General features: G+C 32.5%; 1 protein-coding gene across 8 annotated transcripts in view; it reads left to right on the top strand.

Annotated features, from left to right (window-relative positions):
• Slob (Slowpoke binding protein) overlaps nucleotides 1–21,704 on the top strand; it is a 160,250-nt gene that overhangs the window by 43,544 nt on the left and 95,002 nt on the right. Inside the window, exon 2 of one of the 8 annotated variants that reach the window (XM_074135226.1) lies at nucleotides 14,815–14,873. The exons of the other annotated variants lie outside the window; for them this stretch is intronic. Within the exon in view, the coding sequence (XP_073991327.1) occupies nucleotides 14,851–14,873 (23 nt within the window). The 5' untranslated portion in view covers nucleotides 14,815–14,850. The remainder of the gene's footprint in view (nucleotides 1–14,814; nucleotides 14,874–21,704) is intronic. 8 annotated transcript variants of the gene reach the window in all.

The following is a 21,704-nucleotide window of genomic DNA, read 5'->3' as shown; positions in this document are numbered from 1 at the left end:
TAGTTGTGTATGTGCCAAAAACCTCTAAATTATTGGTTTTGAGAATGGTGCCAAACTATATCTAACAAGTTCCTATTTATCACTATGGTAACAAAACATGCTTCCATATCGTAACTATTCAATTAGTTATTGTAAAAGAAAGAAATGGTTATTTTTTGCCGTCTTTGCTTTGAAGCTGTTATAATCTACATTTTTTGCTTTTATAATTACTCTATTTAATTTTAAAAAGCATTCACAATAATGCATAGTTTTGATTAACTAATTAGCTGTTTTATTATTATTACAGTATTATAGTTCTGACTACAAACCTCTAGGAATGTATGTAGAATGAGAGGAAGGATTTAGAGATCTTAAGTTTGTTTTAACCTTTAACGTTTTCTTAAACTTCGTTGAGAACAAATATTTACATCAAATCACTTACAATTGTATTAATATTAAATAAAAAAAGACGGTTAAGTGTTTGGCGGGAGATATATATATTTTTTACTTGCGAAATCAAACTTAAAGAAACGACTTATAAGCAGGCGAGAGAGATTAGTTTTTTAAAATGATTTACGTCATCTCTTTATGGGATAATTAGAGCATAAACTGTACTTTTTCATCTACCTACGGATACTACCCATAAAGGTGGTCTGAGAATACTGTCTCTGTTCATATTTATCTGAACGAATTGAACTTTAAAAAAAAAAAAAATCAATAATGAAAGTGAAATCAGAAATCGTCTTATACATGAGCTAAAATAAATCAAATAAGCTTACGTTTAAATCTTTTTGGTAAGCCCAACTACTTAATCATTAATTAAATCACTTAAATAAAAATAATTCTATTCTTGGACCCAATACCAAGTTCTCCAGCTTTGGCTGGTTTACCCGTCTAAAAATCTGTATACACATATTCATCAGAATTATTTGGGCAAGGTCCAGCTTGCAATAGAAACAGCAGTAGGCATTTTTTTTTTAATATTGAGCGACAGTCAAAATTATTTGATTTTTAAAGTTTACGGACAGCACCCATTTATCCATCAAGATAAATGTAAAAGAAAGAGCAGTTTGCATGAATTACGTAGTTTTTGGGCTGTCAAATGGCAGACTGTTAGCATCATTGAACTTGATGTATGGAAAAGGACGTATCCGAATTTCTTGATTAATCTACACACGTGATAGAATATTTTATTTACATAAAATAATTTTTGCCAAAAGGAGACTTCTTAAATTACTTAAACGTAACCTTCATTCATAATATGTCCCTAATGTATTTTAAACACCCAAACTCTACTTAACGCTAAATAAAAATATTGAAAAAATTAAAGTTGCATATGATGAGGTTTAATGTGAAAGAGTCGGATCACTCGAGGGTATAGTGTTCACCCAGAAATACTGATGCTGTGACGATCTTGTTCACTAATAGCTGACTTTAAATATTTTCCCATCAAGGTAACCTTCAGCCACACATCTCCTGGCAGACTAATGAAAAAAGTTAAAATCACTGGAAGGACATTTAAATTCTTTTACGATCAAGATTTAGCTCCATCCAATTTCAATTTTGTTTCAACCATGATTGACAATCATAGCAGGAAAAAATATAATAATAATCCGAAGTTGAAACTTGAGTATAGGAGTTTACTGATTCCAAATCCACGGGGTGGCATCCACAAGCCATAATCAATCAATCACAGGCTAAATTTTAAACATTAATATCGTTGTCATAAAAGATAAGACAAATTTAATTTTCACACCGGTATTAATTTTTATTCGCCCTATTAGTTTCGATTAAATATTTTGTAATATTGCACTTGTTAATTTTTTAAATTAACAATATATTTAAATCGTTGACGCTGTAATTGGCGATTTAACGCTTATTTCAGTTTGTGTTACAATTAGAGATCCACACCACGCTGAATATTACAGTATTGACAGATAATCCATTAACTGCGTATTAGTTAAATATATGCAAAACAGGTTAGGATAACTGTTGGTAGAGCATTAATGCGGAATATTTGGGATACAACAGATACCAGTGTTAAACACAAAACATTTTGTCAAAAATTTCTAGTAATGTAACATTTCACTGAAAGTAACGTTCAATCAACTTACTGTTAGATCCTTTATTATTTGTGACCTTACACCCACCTAAATTATATTAAACTATAAATACATTAACCTTTGTCATGCATACTAAAAAGTTTTAGTGTTAACTATCTGAAACTTCACTTTCTGCGTAAGTGTGACCTTTATTAACATTCATTATTCATTTAAATTAATTATATATTTTTTTAAAAAAAACTAATTTCAAGAGCATGTTTTGCTTCATATTATGGAATAAAATTTTTGGAATTGCCCTCTCTCGGATATCTAAGTTCACCTGATGGAAAAATAAAAGAAAAATAAATGTCTGTATAGGTTTTTAAATTTGCAGTTTTCTTTTTTAAGCGTAATACTAACTAAAGTAATAAATGTAACAAGATAAGAAATGAGCTGTGAAGCCACAAATAACTTTTAAAGGTTTTTGTTTCAGTTTAAAAAAATGAAGAATAAATGTCAGGCGAAAAGAACTTGTATGAACTAGTATACTTTGATTTAAAGTTAATAAAAACAAAATATTGCACCACCTTGAAGATGTATAGTTAGACTTGAAACACACTGTTTCCTTTCAAAAACCTAATTAGTAAATAATGTAATGGGAGAAAAAATAACTACATTTAAAGAAGACGTTACGCCAACAAAGTTATGATTCATACGCTAACACAACAGGGTTTTTTCCACAATTCGATGATGGACAATAACGATTCTCGTACCGTTTGGGCTTGCTGAAGGTGAGGACGCTACTCCTTCAAAAAAGTTATTTGCTGAATGTGCTTTAAAGATAGTTTTAACCTCCGACCTACCATAACCACTCTCATATTTCAAAGATAAAATTATTGCAACATGAGGACAAGAAATATTTTGTTATAAGAAAGCACCAACATATTTGTTCATCAAGGAATCAAAACTGATTCAGTAAATCTTGTTAATCTAATGATAAAGATCAGAGGTGACCTAAGCCATGATATAAAATAACAAGTGTCACGCCGCTATGACCTCGGGCTGTGACCTTAAAATTAGTCGTTTTACCCTGGAACTTAGTCACTATCAATCGTCGAACATTTCATCACTTACAAAAAAAACTGGGCACCTGATAACACTTAATGACAACGCTCCAGATGACTCATTGATGTCTTATCATGTCGCTATGATAATGCCTTATAAATTCCTGTCGGTAGCTTTCAACATGGCCGATAGGAGTGATATTCATACGACATGATACCACTCAAGTAGTATCCCTGATGGGTGAAACATTTCCATCAAGTTCACTTATTTGCCGGGGGCGATGAACCTAAGCGTTGAATACTTCCCTAAGGATACTAAATATACAAAGGCGTTCCCTTCCAGATTGATGATAGATAAGTTCTTCAAATCAGGATCTCAACAAATTCGAAGCAAGAAGAATGGTTTCCTTGCACCATTTTTTTGGAAGGTCTAACCTGCTTCATGTAAACCAATAATTCTTCCACTTTCAATGACGGTTAACTGGTGTGGCGCAGTCACCTTTACTTAAGTTATAGTAGATAATCTGTAAAAATTTCAAGCGGTAACTTTACTTCTTTACGTGGTGCAACATTTTATTTTATTCTTTGGGACGTCATTTAGTTGAGTTCATTGTCATTCTAAAATTGAATGCTGATGGAAAATGAACTCTGGAAATTCGAAACATCTTTGCATTGGGAAGTAAAACGTTTTTATAGAATTTTAATAAAAAATTAAGAGTGGTTTTTATCATTTTATTTTTTTAAACTAAGCGTTCTTAAACGTATATAGTAAACCACTATAATGTTAGAGCAGTAGTCGTTTCCATTTTAAATCAATTCTTAACTTATTTTCATGACTGCAAAAGACAGGCCATTTTTCAATCAATTATTATTCAAATAGATAATAATACAATTCCTAGAATAGATGGCATTTTCAAGTGACTGTAAACTTTAACAAGACATCTGTGAAATATTACATAAATGTTGTTTCTGTCGACAGTTTTGATTTTTCTCTTGTTACTGAGAAACCATATATTTGCTGGCTTTGTTTAATACAATTATCGTAACTTGTGATTTTTTTTTTTTTAATAGTAGCTAAGATTGGGTAGGTTTAAGTATTTCTCAGTTCAACTAGTGAAAGATATATATTCATTTGATAAATATTTGAGTGAAAATAATTAATTCTTTTAGAAAACTGCTATTTCTTAAATTCTAGGTGGAAAATAAATGTAGAGTTTTAATGTGGGACTCAGAAATTGTGAGCAAAAAGTACTCATAAGAGACATTATACAGAGAAGCTGGCTGAACAGTGGAAATAACCCAAATAATCAATTTTGTCTGAAAATTTTGTTAAAATCAAAGTGAGTGTTAGATCTGAGGGGATGCAGTTACTGTAAAGAGAGAATGAAGAAAATTCTTGTAACCCAAAACCATTCATGCGAAATATAGAACATCCGTAAAACATAAACAAATAATACTTGACATAACTAAGCTCTGTCTGCCAGTGCTGTATTAATTATTGTTTTATCGCGTCACAATAGCCGAGAACTGCAAAGCTGTGAGATCTATTGTATTTACATATTTATAACTACCGTTATAAAATGGTATTCGTTCGAAACCTAACAGGGAAAGCAGTAATAGTATCCTAAAGGAACATCAAGTTTGAACTTTCTAAGTAATTCAGTTTTTAATGGTAGCTGTTCTATAATTCATAGGCACACACAAAAAAGCAGTTGATAATTACATTTTTCTTAAAAAGTGAGGCAAGATTTCTTAGTTTTATAATTTGTTTCTAGGTTAGCAGAATTATTTTATTGGTTTATAAAACCAGAAATGTAAATTCGAAACGTCTCATAAAATGAAACTGTGAATTATGTAATTAAGTATTTAAAAAATACTTTTCTTACCCTTTTAAAAAGCATTGTGAAGAACGTTTGCCTGAAGGAACGAATTAGCTTAGTGGTTAAAATGCTGGCTTTCCACGGCAGAAATCCCGTTGCTATAGATTTTCTCTTCTTAAGAGCAACTCACAGCTCCGAATAGTGTTGTTTGTAACGAGAGAACACTGGCTGGAGGCCGGCATTGCACTGCAAAAAGCTACAGGCTCCAATGATCACAAATGTGGACGCACCTTAAATTAAAAGAAAAAAAAATTAGTCTGTTAGCTCATTCAAAATTAGGATTTTATTTTTTAATATTCAGAATTCTCAAATCTACCATTACCCTTGAAAACTCAAAATTTCGAAAATATGTTAAGAGCACTATGTTTCTAACAATGAATAGTACATTTAAATTGTAGAAGGCTCTACGCTGGTGGAGTGTCCATAAAGAACAAGAAAACAGAAAACAATGTCAGGCAGCTGGGAAGTTATGGTTAGATTCTTCCCGGACCCGAAAATCATTGGGAGATCTGTAATCGCCACCGCTATGCGTTTGGCTGCCCTCCTCCACACACAAAAAAAAAGTGACATAAAAGACAAAAATAATCGAAAGCGTGTAACGGAAAAGGCTTGCCATAGTAGAGATGCACCTCTTGCGCGATCCTATGAAATTTTTAAGAGAGGAAAATACGAAATACTAACTAATAATGTTTTTAAAAAAAAATTCAACCGAAAGGTTTTGAGAAAAACTTTCATATGCTGCCTAAAATGATACAGGAAGATTTTAATTAAATTTACTAAATTTTTCTGCGAAACCTACAAAAAAAAAAAGTCACCAAAGCTAGCTGGAAGAAGCTATTTGATACGGATGATGAATGTTTAGTTCTGATTGAAAAATATAAAAAATATTGAAAGAAACAGATGGGAGAGAAAAGTAAAAGTTATACATATGGTGACTATAAACTCACTATGAGAAGTCCTTTAAAGAAAAAAAAAAAAAAGATTATAAATAGAAGGATTGATCAAACTATTAACACTCTCAGAAGGGACCATACGCTACCGCTCTAATCAGTGAGGTGAGATTTAGATTCATCCCAGTGATTTTAAGGTAGCAAATAGGAATAAAACACACACATTAGAAGCGAGTACAACTGCGAACGATAGAGCAAGGTTTTAATGCACAAAGTTTAGTGCCAAGCTTGTTCCTTTATAGCTCTTCCTGACCTAGGCCTTAGTGTTGAGTTTATCTGTCTTTTAAATTGCTTTAGCTGCCAAATAAACATCAGTTGAATGCTCTTTACTTGATGCTGTGGCCTCGAACAGTGAGGACAAAAAAAAAATAAGAGATTATTGTGTTACCAATATCTAAATAAAGTTTATGGAAATGAAATAATAATAACTTTTAAATCGCTTGCAAGTGCATGTATTTGAAGATCGACGCTATTTGAATCTGATTTTAACACTAAAAATAATCTTTCTCCCTGAACAGATATTAAAATGATATGAATTCTCACAATATAACAAAATCTTATATCGTTAAAAAATGTATCATAATTTCCAATAAAAAGTTTCGAAAATTGTGAAAAAAAAACTATATTGTTCTTGGCCAAACCGTAGACTTTCAATTGCCTGTGAGCATGGATATTGATTTTAAAGAACTTGACCACTGGGCACTTGTTACCAGGACATCTATTTCAATATACACCAAAATAAATGCTAATTTATTGGTAAAACAATGTTGGTGTTGGACAATTTTATGAATAAATTTAAATTAATTAATTTAACAACAGAACTTGTAACATTTTAAATTTTAATTTGGACACAGAAGATAAGTTATTATTAAGTAGATTTAAAATGAGATTTCCAATTTAATTGAACACTTTTCATTTACTTGAATGAAATTGCAATGATGATAAAATTTCATTTTTTAGAAACGTTCGTTCATAACTAACTGCATGACAGTTATCATACCTTTGTAATGTCATATTTACTACTGAAATGTCTTATATAAAGTTGTAATGTCACTATATACAGTTGTCAGCTGGTAGCGAGTAATTTAAGACAAGAATGGCTATTCAGACTACTTGAGAATAACTACTGAATACTATCAATGTTTTGCTTGGTAAATGAATATTGTCTAGCATATTTAAAACTCTAAAGTAACTCTGTTAAGGAATTAATTTAGATTTGGTTATTAACATGCAGAAGTTTTATCAATAAGGGACTGCATACAGTAGCCAGTAGCCCTTTATGTTTACAGAATGCAATCGTAACTACCCCTTCAATTTCATCTTAAACTCATGTTACATTATGTTTGGAGTAGTAAAGGATTATCACTGGACTTAATGAGGCTGTTTCTTGGATGTTTTCATTAAACTCCTTTTGTGGAAAATTCCGCTTTCACTGTTCTCTCCTCCCGCTTGTAATTCTCTTTTTCTTTTTTTTTTTCGCATCAACAGCTGAGGTTATTAGCGCCCGGAGCTTTTTCCAGTGCACTGCCGGCCTCCGGACAGTGTTTTCTCGTTACAGACAACACTGTCCATCACCGGACAGTGAGCTGTAAGAAGCTCCTAGGAAGAGAAAATCTAAAGGTCAGCTGCTGGATTCGAACCCGGGACCTCCGCATGGGAGTCCAGTATGCTAACCTCATAGCTAATCCCTTCCCTCCCCGCTTTTAATTAAAAGAAACTGAGAGTTACGTTATCTGTTTCTTTCAGTAAATATAAAAATTCATTTTTCTGTAACATTGTTTTTTTTTCTGACTTCCAGTCAAGGTCTCCTTCTAAGCTCAAGTCGAAATCATTCTCATAAAAATCATTTAAAATTATTACTTTTTTTTTAAGTGATACAGTAAGAGCAAAAAGGCAAAGAGAGGAATGAAATGGATCCCAAAAATGCAGTCAATCATCTCCTTAGAAGCAGATTTAATCGTAGACTCCAATTTCTGCAAAAGGGTGACAATGTAAGAGCCGTAGTGTGGTAAGGTACTGTTTCGTGTAGCCACGCCAATAACTCTTCAAGTGGATAATTCGATTCATCTTAGGAGAAATTGAGATTAATCTTTGAAGATGAACATTTGTTTGGTGTAAATGTTGTTGTACATTAAGTTCATTTATTTAATTATGGAAGTTACCGTAACTTACATTTTCTTTTATGATAATCTCTTTTCTTTAGAATTTTGACAACTCTAAGCAGTATATTTTTCATTTGGCGGCTTTTAAAGAATTCTCCACGTTCTTCCAGTGTCATCTGTCGCAGCAAAACTTTCTGAAAAAGATAAAACCGTTTTGTCTAGTTAGTAAAACAATTGGAGATGTGCTCATGACAGAATCTTGTGAACGAATGTGCGCTCAACCAAGTCGAGAGTATACTTCTGAAAAGTTGAATATTTACTTTTCATTTAATTATAATGAGAATTTCATTATTAATATAACTATGGCTATTATTTTAGCGGCATGATTTTGCCACAAGTAACACATTTTGCTGCAGAACATAATAGCAAAGGGAGAAACTATCCAGTGGCAGCACTGCGCATAAAAGATTTAAATAACTTTAAACCCCATATACTAGGGTAGGCTATACTTAGGTACACATCACGAGGCCAATGATGTTTCAAAAATCTAGGAGAATAGTTCGGGAAGAGAGATGACGGAATAAGAGCTTATATTGTGCAGATAAGCAGATAGGATGCTGTGGAATTTTTTGAAGCGAATATAGATTACATTTTAGGTTGTGGTATATTTTTTATGGTTCGATACATAGAAGGGAGCGTTCAAAATTGTTCAGAGGATATTTTAGATTGTAAGGTTTGGAATTTTTGCAGGCAGAACATCACTGTTCCACTCCTAGTTCCTCATTGATTTAAGTATAGTGTAAGAGTAATTGTTCTACCGTGATAGTCTTGATCTGTTGTCTAATAGTTTTTTGTGATGACTATATCGTGCATTATGAAATATGTTAAAAATTGTATCAAGTAAATATCACGTATTAAATTATAAACGGTTAAAAGTTTACAAAGTACTCGAATTGAAACATTGATCAAAAAGTTACTTTCTAGTTATAATATGCAAATGTTATGAAGATAATATAAACAGATATCTCGAATACTCCGTTCCCTACGCATTCTGAGTGCTATAATACTATCATTTTAAGCGAGATGGTCTTACTGAACTCTTAGTATCTACTAAGAAGATTAGAAGATATAAGATCACGTATGTGATGTACTTTCAGATGACAAAGAATCGTGGGAAAAAAGCGCTTAAGATTGGCTATAGATTTGCATTCATAGGCTCCAATTATATGTTCAAGGTTATAGTCGACTTTTCTTTAGTTTCGTACCTGTCTTTTCATGCTGTTCTGTAAAAACTGGGAAGTACTACAGCCCTGTTAGAAGGGCGAGGCTCTACCACAAAGTTTATTATTGAAAAGAATTATAAAATAAAGGGCTCTTCCGACTAATCTGGGATTAATTACAGTTCTAATAAATACATCAGGTACTTGATCATGAATTTAAACCTGAACTATTGAACAAAATAAAAAGATATAAACATCAAATAAGTTAATTAAAAGTTATTAACCCAGCATACTACTGAGCATACTACTGACTACTGGACAGTGATCTCTCGTTACGGACGTTTTCCAGTGTTTTCCAATTACTCAATGCACAATGAGATAGTATACTCACTGGACTACGAGTTATGAGAGACTCCTAGGAGAAGAAAACATAAGGGAAGCCAAAATCGATAATAATTTTCTAGAGTTTACCTGCTACACAATGAATCCAAGAGTGGAAAATATGAAATAATTCAACAAATTTAGTTGATGACATCAAATGGAAGTGACCGAAGGGCGTGGCCAAGGATGAAGAATAGTCTAAATTAATTAATAGATATATAAAAAAAGCTTCGAAAATCGTTTTTCTTGTATTTGGCAGTTCACTCTTTCAAACGTTTCTGCAATTTACTAAAACTGTAACGAATAATTCTACGTGATTTCTGTGTCTGACACGGGTCCACTCAAGTTTTATTAATAAAAACATTCATTTCTACTAAAATATTTAGACTAAATTAACTTAAAACCTCTTTTTTAAAGAACTAATTAGAATTTGTTTTTAAAAAGAACTTTGGGATCTAGAAACTGATATAGTGATTTGAAATGAACTGCGATGAATTGCAGTATTTCAACAACTTTTATTTTTAAACCTTAAATCTATTCAGATTCAAATTTGCAATTATTAAACACATCAATACAATTATCTCTAGATAAGTAGAGATTGTACGCAAAAATTGCTGTTGGCAAAATCGTGTACACGGAGAAATACACTACTCTGAAAAAGCTGTGTTACAGGGATAAAAACTTCAGTCTAATCTAATCTAATTTAGTTATTTAATCTGGCCAGCTTGGTTTCAGATGTTGCCTGGCTATTAAGGCAAGGGCGATCTTAGCAGCAGGGACTCAAGCAGTGTTCACATTGAAAAAATTTAATTTTAGAAAATATTAATTTTTAGGTTTATTTATTATTTAACCAATAATTGCTTTTAAAATAAAAGTACGACTTAATTTAAACTGTAAATTATAAAAGGATTAAGTTGTTTTTTAAAAGAGGTTTAAGCAAAATAGATTTTTCCAAATATAAATAATTGGAAGTGAAATTTGTAATAAAACTGATATTAGTAAAATATAATAATGTAAAGCAAGGAATAGTTACCGTGGAGGATTCCAGAGATGAACATCATTTCCCTTAAAATCCCTTACAACCATACTTCATAGGAGTCTCTTACAATGCACTGTCCAAGTATTTTCGAAAAAATACCGGTCCAGATGCTGGCCGGCTGTTCTTTAAGAAGATTCCGGGTCGCCAATTATCTAAGATGCCTAAAATCCAATAAATACATTTTGATAAACCAAGAAAGAGGAAAATTGTAAAAAATGGTACAAGTAAGAGCTTCACTACTTTAGTTTTGCCACAGATACCTAAACTTTAGAGGATGCACCTGCAGTCCCTCTATCATCTAACAATATCTAAGGAAGCAGCAATAAATTAACCAAACAAAACTCATTAAATTAGATGAAATTAATAAGCATTGATTGCTTTTTTTTCTCATTCTCTCTCTCTCTGCTAACCATACAGACTTTTATTGCAGTTACGTTATCAATTATGAATTTTAATTTTACCTAGATCCTTAATCGTTTCCTGTCACGCGATATAACAATTTTTCAATTAGAACTTGTTTATGATAACAGTACTAATGAAATGAGATTTTATTACCTTCTTAAACATAAATTGAGTTGCTCTAAATATCTGCATACCAGCATATTTATATTTATTAGCGTCAATATTTGGTTAAATATATATTTTATTACCTTATATAGAGGCAATAATCGGTTAAAAACACTAATAACAGAGATCAATAAAAATGATTGCTAGCAATTACCTAATTTGGAGAGGAACAACAAGAACACAGAGGTTATACTCATAAAATTTATTGGTCTTGTCTATCTGGATGTTTAATAGAAAAATGATTCGCCTGTCTGGCAAACTACAATTATTTGAAGTGAAATAAAGAGGAAGATATGTCCAGCTTCTGGATAGGAACTTTACAAGACCATTTATAGCCTCATCAATGGTAGATTGAAGAGATCCTATACTTTCATTGAAATATGAAGGGTCAATTCTTAATTATTAATTCCCCCTGCCTCTGTTGCCAGGTAACAAACTGTTATTGCTTCTCAAAAAAAATTCTTAATTAGATTTCCCCTCTCAGTACGGCTACTTTATAAAAAGTTTTTTGTTTGCAGTATTTATTCAAACTGGTTTAGATTATTCATCTGTTTTTAGACATCATTTTATTAGGTTAAGTCTAATTTTGTATTCAATCTTCATAAACCAATTTCAAATGACGCAGGTTAACTGCGACCTATTAGAATAGAAGAAATGAGATAAATTAAGAAATAGGCAATATTTGTAGCTTTGAATATCAAACCATGTAACCTAAAACCAACATCTTCTGATCCACAGAGGCATTGCTTGTTGCTAGATGTTTAGTTCGAACATAACTTGTGCTATTTGTTTGATTATATTGTATTTTTTTATTTTAAAAGATGAAAGTGTTTTAATTTATTTTTTCCTTTCTTAGGCTACACATGACACGCTATTGTCTTCCAACAGCAAATATTACCAGCCTTATCTATCTTTCACAGCTAATTTTCCTTCGATCTCCCTTTATAGTGGCCCAGTTTAATCACTTCCCTGCATAAATCATTCAAAAACTTCTGTTTCTTCTTATTTGGAAATAGTCTCCTTCCAATATAGGGGCCATATATTTTATATTTTCTCAAGACATTCCCCTCCCAGTTGTGCAGCATGTTTCACCTTATTCGGCGTGGTTATGGCCCAGGTTTTAAAACCATAAATCATCACCGGACGTAGTTCAGGATATATTATGATTGGTTTTGCCTTTCTTGAAGAAGCTTGTATTCCTTAGGAGCATTCATTGCTTTTCTGGCACAGATCTTGCGTTCACCTACTCTTCTAAGGATTGCATTCTAGGTACTTGTTGTCATTTCAGATTATTGTCTGCATCTTCGAGTTTAGATTTAATTTCAAAGTTGAAGTTCTCAATTATCTTTTGTTCTTTTTAAATATTATTTTAATATAACTTAATTTTCATTCAGTAAAAGCTGTGGAGAATTCTGTTCTGGATCGCTGAACTAAATGTCTGCAAAAGTACCTTTAACAACATGAAACTAATTCTTTTGTAAATATATAAATCATTTAAAAAGAAAAACAGACCATACTTAATAATAATTTATTATTGTAATAACAGTTATAAGCAGTTAACTGCATTAGGCGGTTATAAAAGTAAACAAATTCTTGTACAGTAATTGCATTAATTCGTTTACACAAGATATGAGCCTTTTTCATTAGTGAATGGGTTTTTGTTTATTCATCCGTAAATAACTGAATTAACAAGTGAGTTTTAATAAGTAAGTATGTTAGCTAATGTGAGTGAAAACAAAATAAAAATAAACATTTCAAGACCAGTTCTATTTATCTGGAAAGCGACATATTGAATAAAAAAAGATGCCATCAGTTCTCACGTATTCAATCAATCAAATGGATTGCTATTGTTTCAAATATTCTTTTAAAAATAATGATACTAATACATATAAAGAGGTTATATATTTTTTTTTATCTGCTTTATATTTTTCAGCTATCTCATATTTTTCAGAATACTTTACAGCTACGATTAAGTGGAAGATAAATAATGATATTAACATTGTTCTTCTAAAATTTATTATTTTCAACAGATCATTACGAAGGGTTCCATATATTTTGTTTAAATGCACAATGTTTCATTGTGCTTTGTATAATTTGTTTGTTCTATACAAAGAAAGTATCTTTTATTTTTTAAATTTATTTATTTAAGCTTAAATAGGTGCCTCATTCAGTACAAGGTCGACCTATCGTAGCGTTTTCTCGTTACCTACAACACTTTCATCACACAATGAGCCTAAAGGGGCTCCTAGGAAGAGAAAAATCTAAAGATGGTACCAGGTTCTTGACCAGTCCTTCAATAAATTATCTGTGAAGAATCTTAAATTTTGGCAGTTTAGAAATAAGAACTCTCAACACCGTTTCAAATTGTATTTACTTAATCATCAAGGTTTAGATTTGTGATCACTGATCACTAACTATAGGTACATGTTCTGTCAAGCTATTGTCGATAATATTATAGCCCATATGTGTCCAAAAGCTATTCAACAGAGATTCAAAGATCTCTGAATTCTCTGTTATGATGGTTCTCCAAATCTTTTTTATTCAAAAACAACCTCAAAGAAAATCCATAGGCTAGAAGTTGGATCCAATCGGAGTCTAAGGATGAGAATCCAATGCTCTAAACCAGCGTTTCCCAAAGTGTGGGTCGCGACCCGGCACAGGGTCGCAGAAAAATTCAGCTGGATCGTGGCAAAAATTGTAAAAACCCAAAAAAATCTATCACATTTTGCTCTAAATTTAATATTTTTCGAAACTTTTTCAAGTACTGCAGGTGGCAACCCTTTATCACCGTTTCCTACCGGACCGTTTAAATTCGGATGCTCTGATTGGCTGATTTCGATTCGTCATTCAGTGCCTTCTGTCGATATTGAAAAGGAAGAAATGCTTAATCTTAGTGAACAAGAAGTTGATAATTTAATTGAAATTTCATGCGACACCGATCTTAAAAAAGTGTTTGAAACTGTACCACTAATTAATTTTTGGTTGCGCTGCCAAAAGGAATATCCAAGCGTAAGCGAAAAAGCGATACAATTTTTAATGCCTTTTATCACCACTTATACGTGTGAAACTGCGTTCTCTGCCAGGGTGTACTTAAAAAATAAGTATCGAAACAGATTGGATGTCGAACCTAATTTGAGAATAAAATTAACATCATTAAGTCGTAATTTGAAATTACTATGTGATGAAAAACATCATCCTTCGCACTAAGGTCAAAATATGTAAAACAAAATGAAGATAATGGATTGTCTTTAATTACTTATGTTTTTGTTATATAATTATTTTGCAATTTTTGTGTATGAAATAAACAAAAAACTTGAATTTTGATTTTTATTAAAAAATATAATTTGTTTTGTAAATAAATGTTTTTTTATAAGGTGGGTCGCGAAAAAATTTAAAATCTCGTACCGGGCCGCGGTCAAAAATGTTTGGGAAACGCTGCTCTAAACAATGAACCAAGCTCTTGCCTTAGTAAAGATACTTTTTTGCAAACAAAATTATTTGTGCAGAATCTGTTTATGATTATTTTACTGATAAATAATGTATTTTTTTTTTATACTACGATTGTTTTTAATTAATTTGTAATATTTCAGGAGATATATATTTGCGACACTACCACACAAATATTAATGGGCCTCATCTGTTCATTAGCGTAAGAAAATATTACATACTGAATCCACTTTTCTGTTCTTTTTTTAATTTCTTTTTTTAACTAAATGGAACAACACATCTTTATTTCACTTCAGCCTTTCTTCAATCTTTATCACAATTACTGCTACTTTTAACTCTTTCAGTTTCCAGCTTTTATGAAATAATATTTTGTAATGTTATGTTCATTAGTTGCTAAGATATTACTAAGTAGACACAATTTTGTTTCTCAAGCCGGGACAATTTTGAGAGATTGTTCGAGTCAGAAAGTGGCACCTAGTATAATTTAAATGCCAAATAGCGGTTTAGTTACTAAAAAGCAACTGCAGTCATATCTTTTAGTTGCTCTTAATCCCTTAACGTGAAAATAACCTTGACTTCACACATTATTATACTAAAATTAAGACAAGTCTTACCGTTTGGTTAGTCTTCCAAAGCTCTTTCCTCTGTTTAACCGACGGACACCTTTGATACCTCATTGCTCTTGACTACGGTATACATCTCTTCTTGAAATGATATACTCTTGTTCCGTGCTAGAAAGACTTCAATGAATAAGCAGCAAGTCTTCCAAAATAAAGAGAGCTGCCCTTATGAGGTTGCACCTTGGTCCGTACGGAATGAACAAATCCACTGGAGTCTGGAAGTATGTACAATAAAATACTTTAGAAACAATACACACACTTCTAGACTACCTAGTTACCAAATGGACTGGATAAAAACCTAAACTAGCTGGATGTACTTGTAAATAAACATCCTGTGATAACTTTAAATGAACGCATTTGCTTTGCATTATTTTGTATTTTTCAAGGCAGAAACAATCGTCTAAGGGGGAAAATACTCAACTGGACAGTCAACTGATATTTACCATAACATGCAAGGGCTTTTTAAAAATATTCTTAATTGAATCAATGAATTTAAAACTTAGTTCACAGTGGCGTTTGCATTCACCATTAATTCAGCCATTCTACCTCATTCTTGAGACCATATTTATTAAGAATATCTTTTCAGAGAGTGCAAATGAGACTGGAAGGTTTAAAATGTATTCTATAATTTATACTATACCGAATTTTGCCTAAAACATTTATCGTATATATTTGGCAATTCTCGATTTTTGTCAAATAACCGGGACCAAACGATGTACTGAGCAAGACCCAAGGTTTCTACCTTAAAAACGGGTCATATGATAATGGTAAGCCTTCTACTAAGAATTTAAGTTTAAGAATTCTATGCTTATAACAACTTCACAATATTTATTCGCATGTCAATTATTTTCAAATATGTTTAAATTATATGCTGCTAAAGCTTGATGATAACTACCGCTACTTCCATAAAATAATGCTTTAATCAATGTTGTAATCAACTTGAAACAACTTTAAAAATAATGAAGAATCAACTTTCAGGTATCTATTTGAAATAGCCGACCGCTTTTTAAATTTATTTTTTATTAACTATTTATTTTTTTGTTCTGCAAGTATCGTGGAAATGTACGGAAATATACAGTGGTATAGAAAGATGAACACGTCAGAGATTGTAAATGTAAAAATACTTAGACTAGAAATGATTTATGGTAGACAAAAGAATCAATAACTAAAGAACACTAGCTAGCCTATATTGGCAATCTGTTACACAATCAAGCTTAATTAATAAGATTACCATTTATGAAAAGTATTCGACAAAGTAGCAATGTGAAATGACGGCGAATGGTTTTATTAATAGCGAAACGGTTGATTAAGAGAACTGAGAGAATGGTTTCAATGAGCGGTGAGATAGTTTATGAGAGAAAGCCATTCTTGCAAAACAGATATCTCAACAGAGAGGTTATAGCGAACTTCCTAGTCATAACAGGGTGCGATTACTCTAGTCAGCAGTGTTTACACCTAGGTGAGCTGCTGGTGGAGGGCGGTAGTAAACCCGTCAGGAAGGTGGATGAATAGCTTATGTCTTCCGGCATGTACCCGTTTGTCATGGATGATATCTTCACTACACTTGGTAATGAGAAACATAAAACGAGCAGTGATGCTGGTAGTACTGAAATTGATGTTCTTTATTCTAATGACAATCCATAAAGATTTGGAAACAGCAAAAATCCACCCTTTGTTTGCCAATACTTAGTTCTTATTTTAAATTTTTTTTTCTTCTGCAATTAGATGAGCCTCTATCGCCAGCCTAAACGTAAAACAAGTTTATTTTTAATTTTTTAAACATTACCAAGTTATTCAATATATTATTTATGAAATAATACAACCAATGAAACCTTTTTTATTGGTTTTTTCAGAATACGATTATTAAAACAAATGTTCCTTCACAAAATGGTATTTGGTCTTGTATTCAAGAAGTTGTACCAAACTACTTGGCTGACTAATTACATACATGTTAGTTAGTTTTGGCTTCGTTTAAAAGTAGTATAGTACTGTCCAGAATAGTATTGTATACCGTTATGAATGGTTGCACAAATTAGGATTTTGATGGCAATTTCTCAACCAGGAAACACCATTTTTATTCTTTTGAGATTTCCTTCTGAACGGCTATTACTATTTTGTGTGAACTTCATACACTCACATAATATTTTACCAGTTATTTTAGGAAAATTCATTTTAAAACGGTTCTTTGGGAAGGTATGATGTTTTCCTTAAAAAGTACCCTTATTTAACTGTAATGTAGGGAGGAAAAACCAAGGTCTGTGAGCTTTACCCAAGAGTCGCTCTCCAGCATTAAGAGTCTGATTAAAAGGACAGATCTGAGGGTGAGCTTTAGAGTGAGGGGAGCCACAATAGATCCAAAGGGGTCGCAGTGGCGTAGGCCTTGAGGCCGCCCTAGTCTTATCTATCTATCTAACTGTAATGTACGGTTCTATGAGAGTAGTCTTAGTTATAATATTTAATAAGTATTGGGTTTTTAGAGTGTTGCTCTTTAAGCATTTTTAAGTTTCCACAAAAGATGTTTTTTTTTTTCTAAATTAAAAAAAATCTAACAAGTTGGATTTCTATTGGTTTATAAAATTGGTAAATTCATTACTCAAACGAACAAGTTTAGAGGAGTTTGGGCTATTCAATTAATATAAATAAATCCAGAAAACAAATTTACGGTGAGGCAATAACCTTAATAGGAAGGTTTTTATTTTGTAAGAATCATGTCAAGAAGTGCAACAATCCATTTATATTGTTTTTAAACTACGAAATCCAAAATTTCATGTAAATTAAAACGAGGGCAATAACAGTGCACAAAAAACAGCTTCGGTAATCTAAATCATACTTATTAAAAAGGAAGTTTTGTTAGAAATTATATAAATGTACTTAAAATACCTTTCGGTTGTTTTTATTTTAAACATTGGTATTTTGGAGAATTGGGAGAAACATCAAATAAGCTTTCGTTTAATGCATTACGTTTAACAAATGCACGATTTTACCTCTAGCTTCGTTGTTTCAAGAGAAATAATTCAGCGATTTGAACGGATTTTTGGTTCCTCTAAAGTTGCTATTTCAAAAGTGACGGGAGCATCACATGACTTCCCACGAGAATCGAAGACGTGATTATACTTGAATAATAATTATTCAAGCAAAACAAAAGTTTGATGTGAAACAAATACAAAACTTTCTCTTACTGTAATTAAATATGAAAAAACTTAACTTTTCAAATGATTTGTTTTCCTCAAATAAATTAGCAGGAATGAACAGAGATCCTTACTATTTATGTAGATAATTCACACCAGCAGCCAATTAGTTTTCTGCTACTTTGTTTTAAAGAAATTCCCTCTCTCTCTCTCTCTCTAATTCGCTTCACTCATACGCACACTCTCTTCTCATACTCACGAACATAACTTCGATATTGAAAAAAACTTACCACACGACCATGCGCAAATACATGTATGTAATTGTTACGGAAGGCACATTTCTGTTGTAAACCCCTATTTTGAAATTGGAAACGCTTGCGATGTTTTTTCTTAGCTCGAGAACATGAATGAAAACCATACTTCAATAATCCTGTAAGAAAAATATCTAATTTTATTATCTTCTTGTTGAATGAATGCTTCATCATCGAGTACCAAGGAAAGTTTTATTTGGGCACCCGAGGGCGCACTAAACGTAATCCCAGAATAAGATGGTTGGATGACGCAGAGAGCAATCAGAAGATGGCGGACAAAAAAAAGCCGAAGTTAGAGGCAGTCTCTCTTGATTGAGGCCCAGGTACATGATAGTAGCACCAACAATAATAATTATATTAAGGATTCAAAAACATGGAGTTGTTTTTTGTTCTGGACCGATTTCTCGCTAAATTAAATCCTTAATATAAATATCTTACGGTCACTAAAATCTAATACAAAAACAACAACAATAATAATAATTTTTGTTATTGTAAATTATGCTTTGTACACATTTACGAGGGTCGTTTGAAAAGTCCGTGCAAAGTCAGAGAGGTAGCACCACTGGCGCGTATCGAGGTTATGTTTAGTTAGTAGCATCTCTTGGAAGAACAAACACCAAGTTTCAGCCAGATCGGTCTATTTCTTCGTGTTTGGCATTCGTTTGAATCGAGGAAGTCGAGTGATTTTCAAAAAATGGACGAAAAAGAATTTTGTGTGTTGATTAAACACTACTTTATGAAAGGCAAAACGCCTCAGGAGACTAAAGAGAAGCTTGATAAACATTATGGTGACTCTGCACCTTCGATTAGAACAGTTTATAAGTGGTTTCAACATTTTCGGAGTGGCCATATGGGCACAAGTGACGCTGAACGTTCTGGACGCCCTGTTGAGGTTACTACTCCAGAAATCATTGATAAAATCCATGATATGGTGATTGATGACAGAAGAGTGAAGGTGCGTGAGATTGCTAGTGCTGTGGGCATCTCGAATGAACGGGTACATAATATTTTGCATCAACATTTGGACATGACAAAGCTATCCGCAAGATGGGTGCCGCGATTGCTCACGCTTGACCAAAAACGAAATCGTGTGAAGTGTTGCAAGGACGGTTTGCAGCTGTTCCAGAAGAATCCGCAGGACTTTAAGCGTCGTTTCGTCACTGTGGATGAAACATGGATACATCACTACACTCCTGAGACCAAAGAACAATCTAAACAATGGGTTACCAAGGGGGAATCTGCGCCAAAAAAGGCGAAGACCGTTCCTTCGGCCGGAAAGATTATGGCGACTGTCTTTTGGGATTCGCAAGAATAATCCTCATCGACTATCAGGAAAAGGGTAAAACTATTACAGGTGCATATTATTCATCGTTATTGGACCGTTTGAAAACCGAGCTGCAAGAAAAACGCCCACGATTGGCCCACAAAAAAGTCCTTTTCCATCACGACAACGCACCAGCTCACACCTCAGCAGTTGTGGTCGCAAAATTAATGGAAATAGGGTTCCAACTCGTTTCACATCCCCCCTATTCTCCAGACTTGGCTCCCTCGGACTACTATTTGTTTCCCAATATGAAGAAATGGCTGGCGGGAAAAAGATTTTATTCAAACGAGGAGGTGATTGCAGAAACGAATGGCTATTTTTCAGACTTGGACAAATCCTATAATTCGGAAGGGATCAACAAACTAGAGCAGCGTTGGACGAAGTGTATAAGCCTAAAAGGAGACTATGTTGAAAAATAAAAAAGGTTTACCCCCAAAAAATTAAGTAGTTTTTATTTTTGCACGGACTTTTCAAACGACCCTCGTACACCCCTATAAATACTTTCGTCAAAAATCCATTAAAACTTTTTTAAAACTGGATTCCCTCTTAACCGATGCTACTAGCTACATAATTTATCTATTTTGTTACCTATATTAGACAAAGCATGCTCAACCAATGGGAATTCAATGTTTGCAATCCTTTGGGATGTAACCGTTAAATAATTAAGGGAATTTAATCACAGAATATGGTAGACAGTTAGCTGGAGCTGTGTCTCCTTCAGAGTTAGTAACAGAAGTGACTTACAAATTCAACCTCATAAAAACATTATGACATTTTACAAATATTTTTTAAATAATTGGTGAATGAACAGAACAAATTTATCACTCAGAAAATGTTTTAAGAAAAATTTGGTCAAGAAAAAAAAACCGTCTTTTTTGACTTTATAGCTGTGAGAATGGTTTGAAAATCAAGAATTAATCAGGTGGGAAAAAATGAAGAATTTTCATTAAGTACGTGACCAGATTTTTAAAAAAGTCACGCATGAGATCACCTGTAATTAATGAGGAGTTCTACCATTAAATAGGTGGGTTCTCAGTATTATTATCACTTTATTTTTTGTGCACCAATAAGAAAAGCATTTTTCACCCCAGGGAAGGTAGATTAATTTCTCATAGTGCTTGAAATTCATTGGCAGTTTTAACCATCTCATTTCTTCGATTCGAAATGGAATCAGCTTTAAATGAATGAATTAATAAAGCATTCTCCAACAATATCTAGGTTGACCAATGGTAAAATTCTTAGAACTTTACTTTTTTTATGATCTAAAGAAGAAAGAACAAGCATTATTTTTTTACTAACCTCTGAACTTCTTTCTCATTAAATGCAAAATTTTAAAGAATTGCATTAATGTGGCCCCCAAACATAAGTAATTCCGGGGAAAAAAAATGTTCACCATATTGATGTTAAGTGAATTGCTCTAATTGCAAAATGTGTCCTTGCATGCCGAGATTTATAGTCCTAGATACTCTTCTAGCTGCACCTATGGGACAAGACAATAAAATACAATAAAAAGTACACTAAATCTTTTTAGTTTTTATTTGCTATAAAAATTTCATTAATTCAGTATGAGCTTCCATCCCTGTCCTAATTTACAGGTTACTAAACACAATGATCAGGTCTATTCTATCTCTCCTTTATTAACTGGAGATT

Source organism: Rhodnius prolixus, unplaced genomic scaffold, assembly GCF_049639745.1.
Source record: "Rhodnius prolixus isolate KJV_2025 unplaced genomic scaffold, Rpr scaffold_5, whole genome shotgun sequence".
NCBI lineage: Eukaryota > Metazoa > Arthropoda > Insecta > Hemiptera > Reduviidae > Rhodnius > Rhodnius prolixus.
This window is presented reverse-complemented; position numbering and strand designations above follow the sequence as displayed.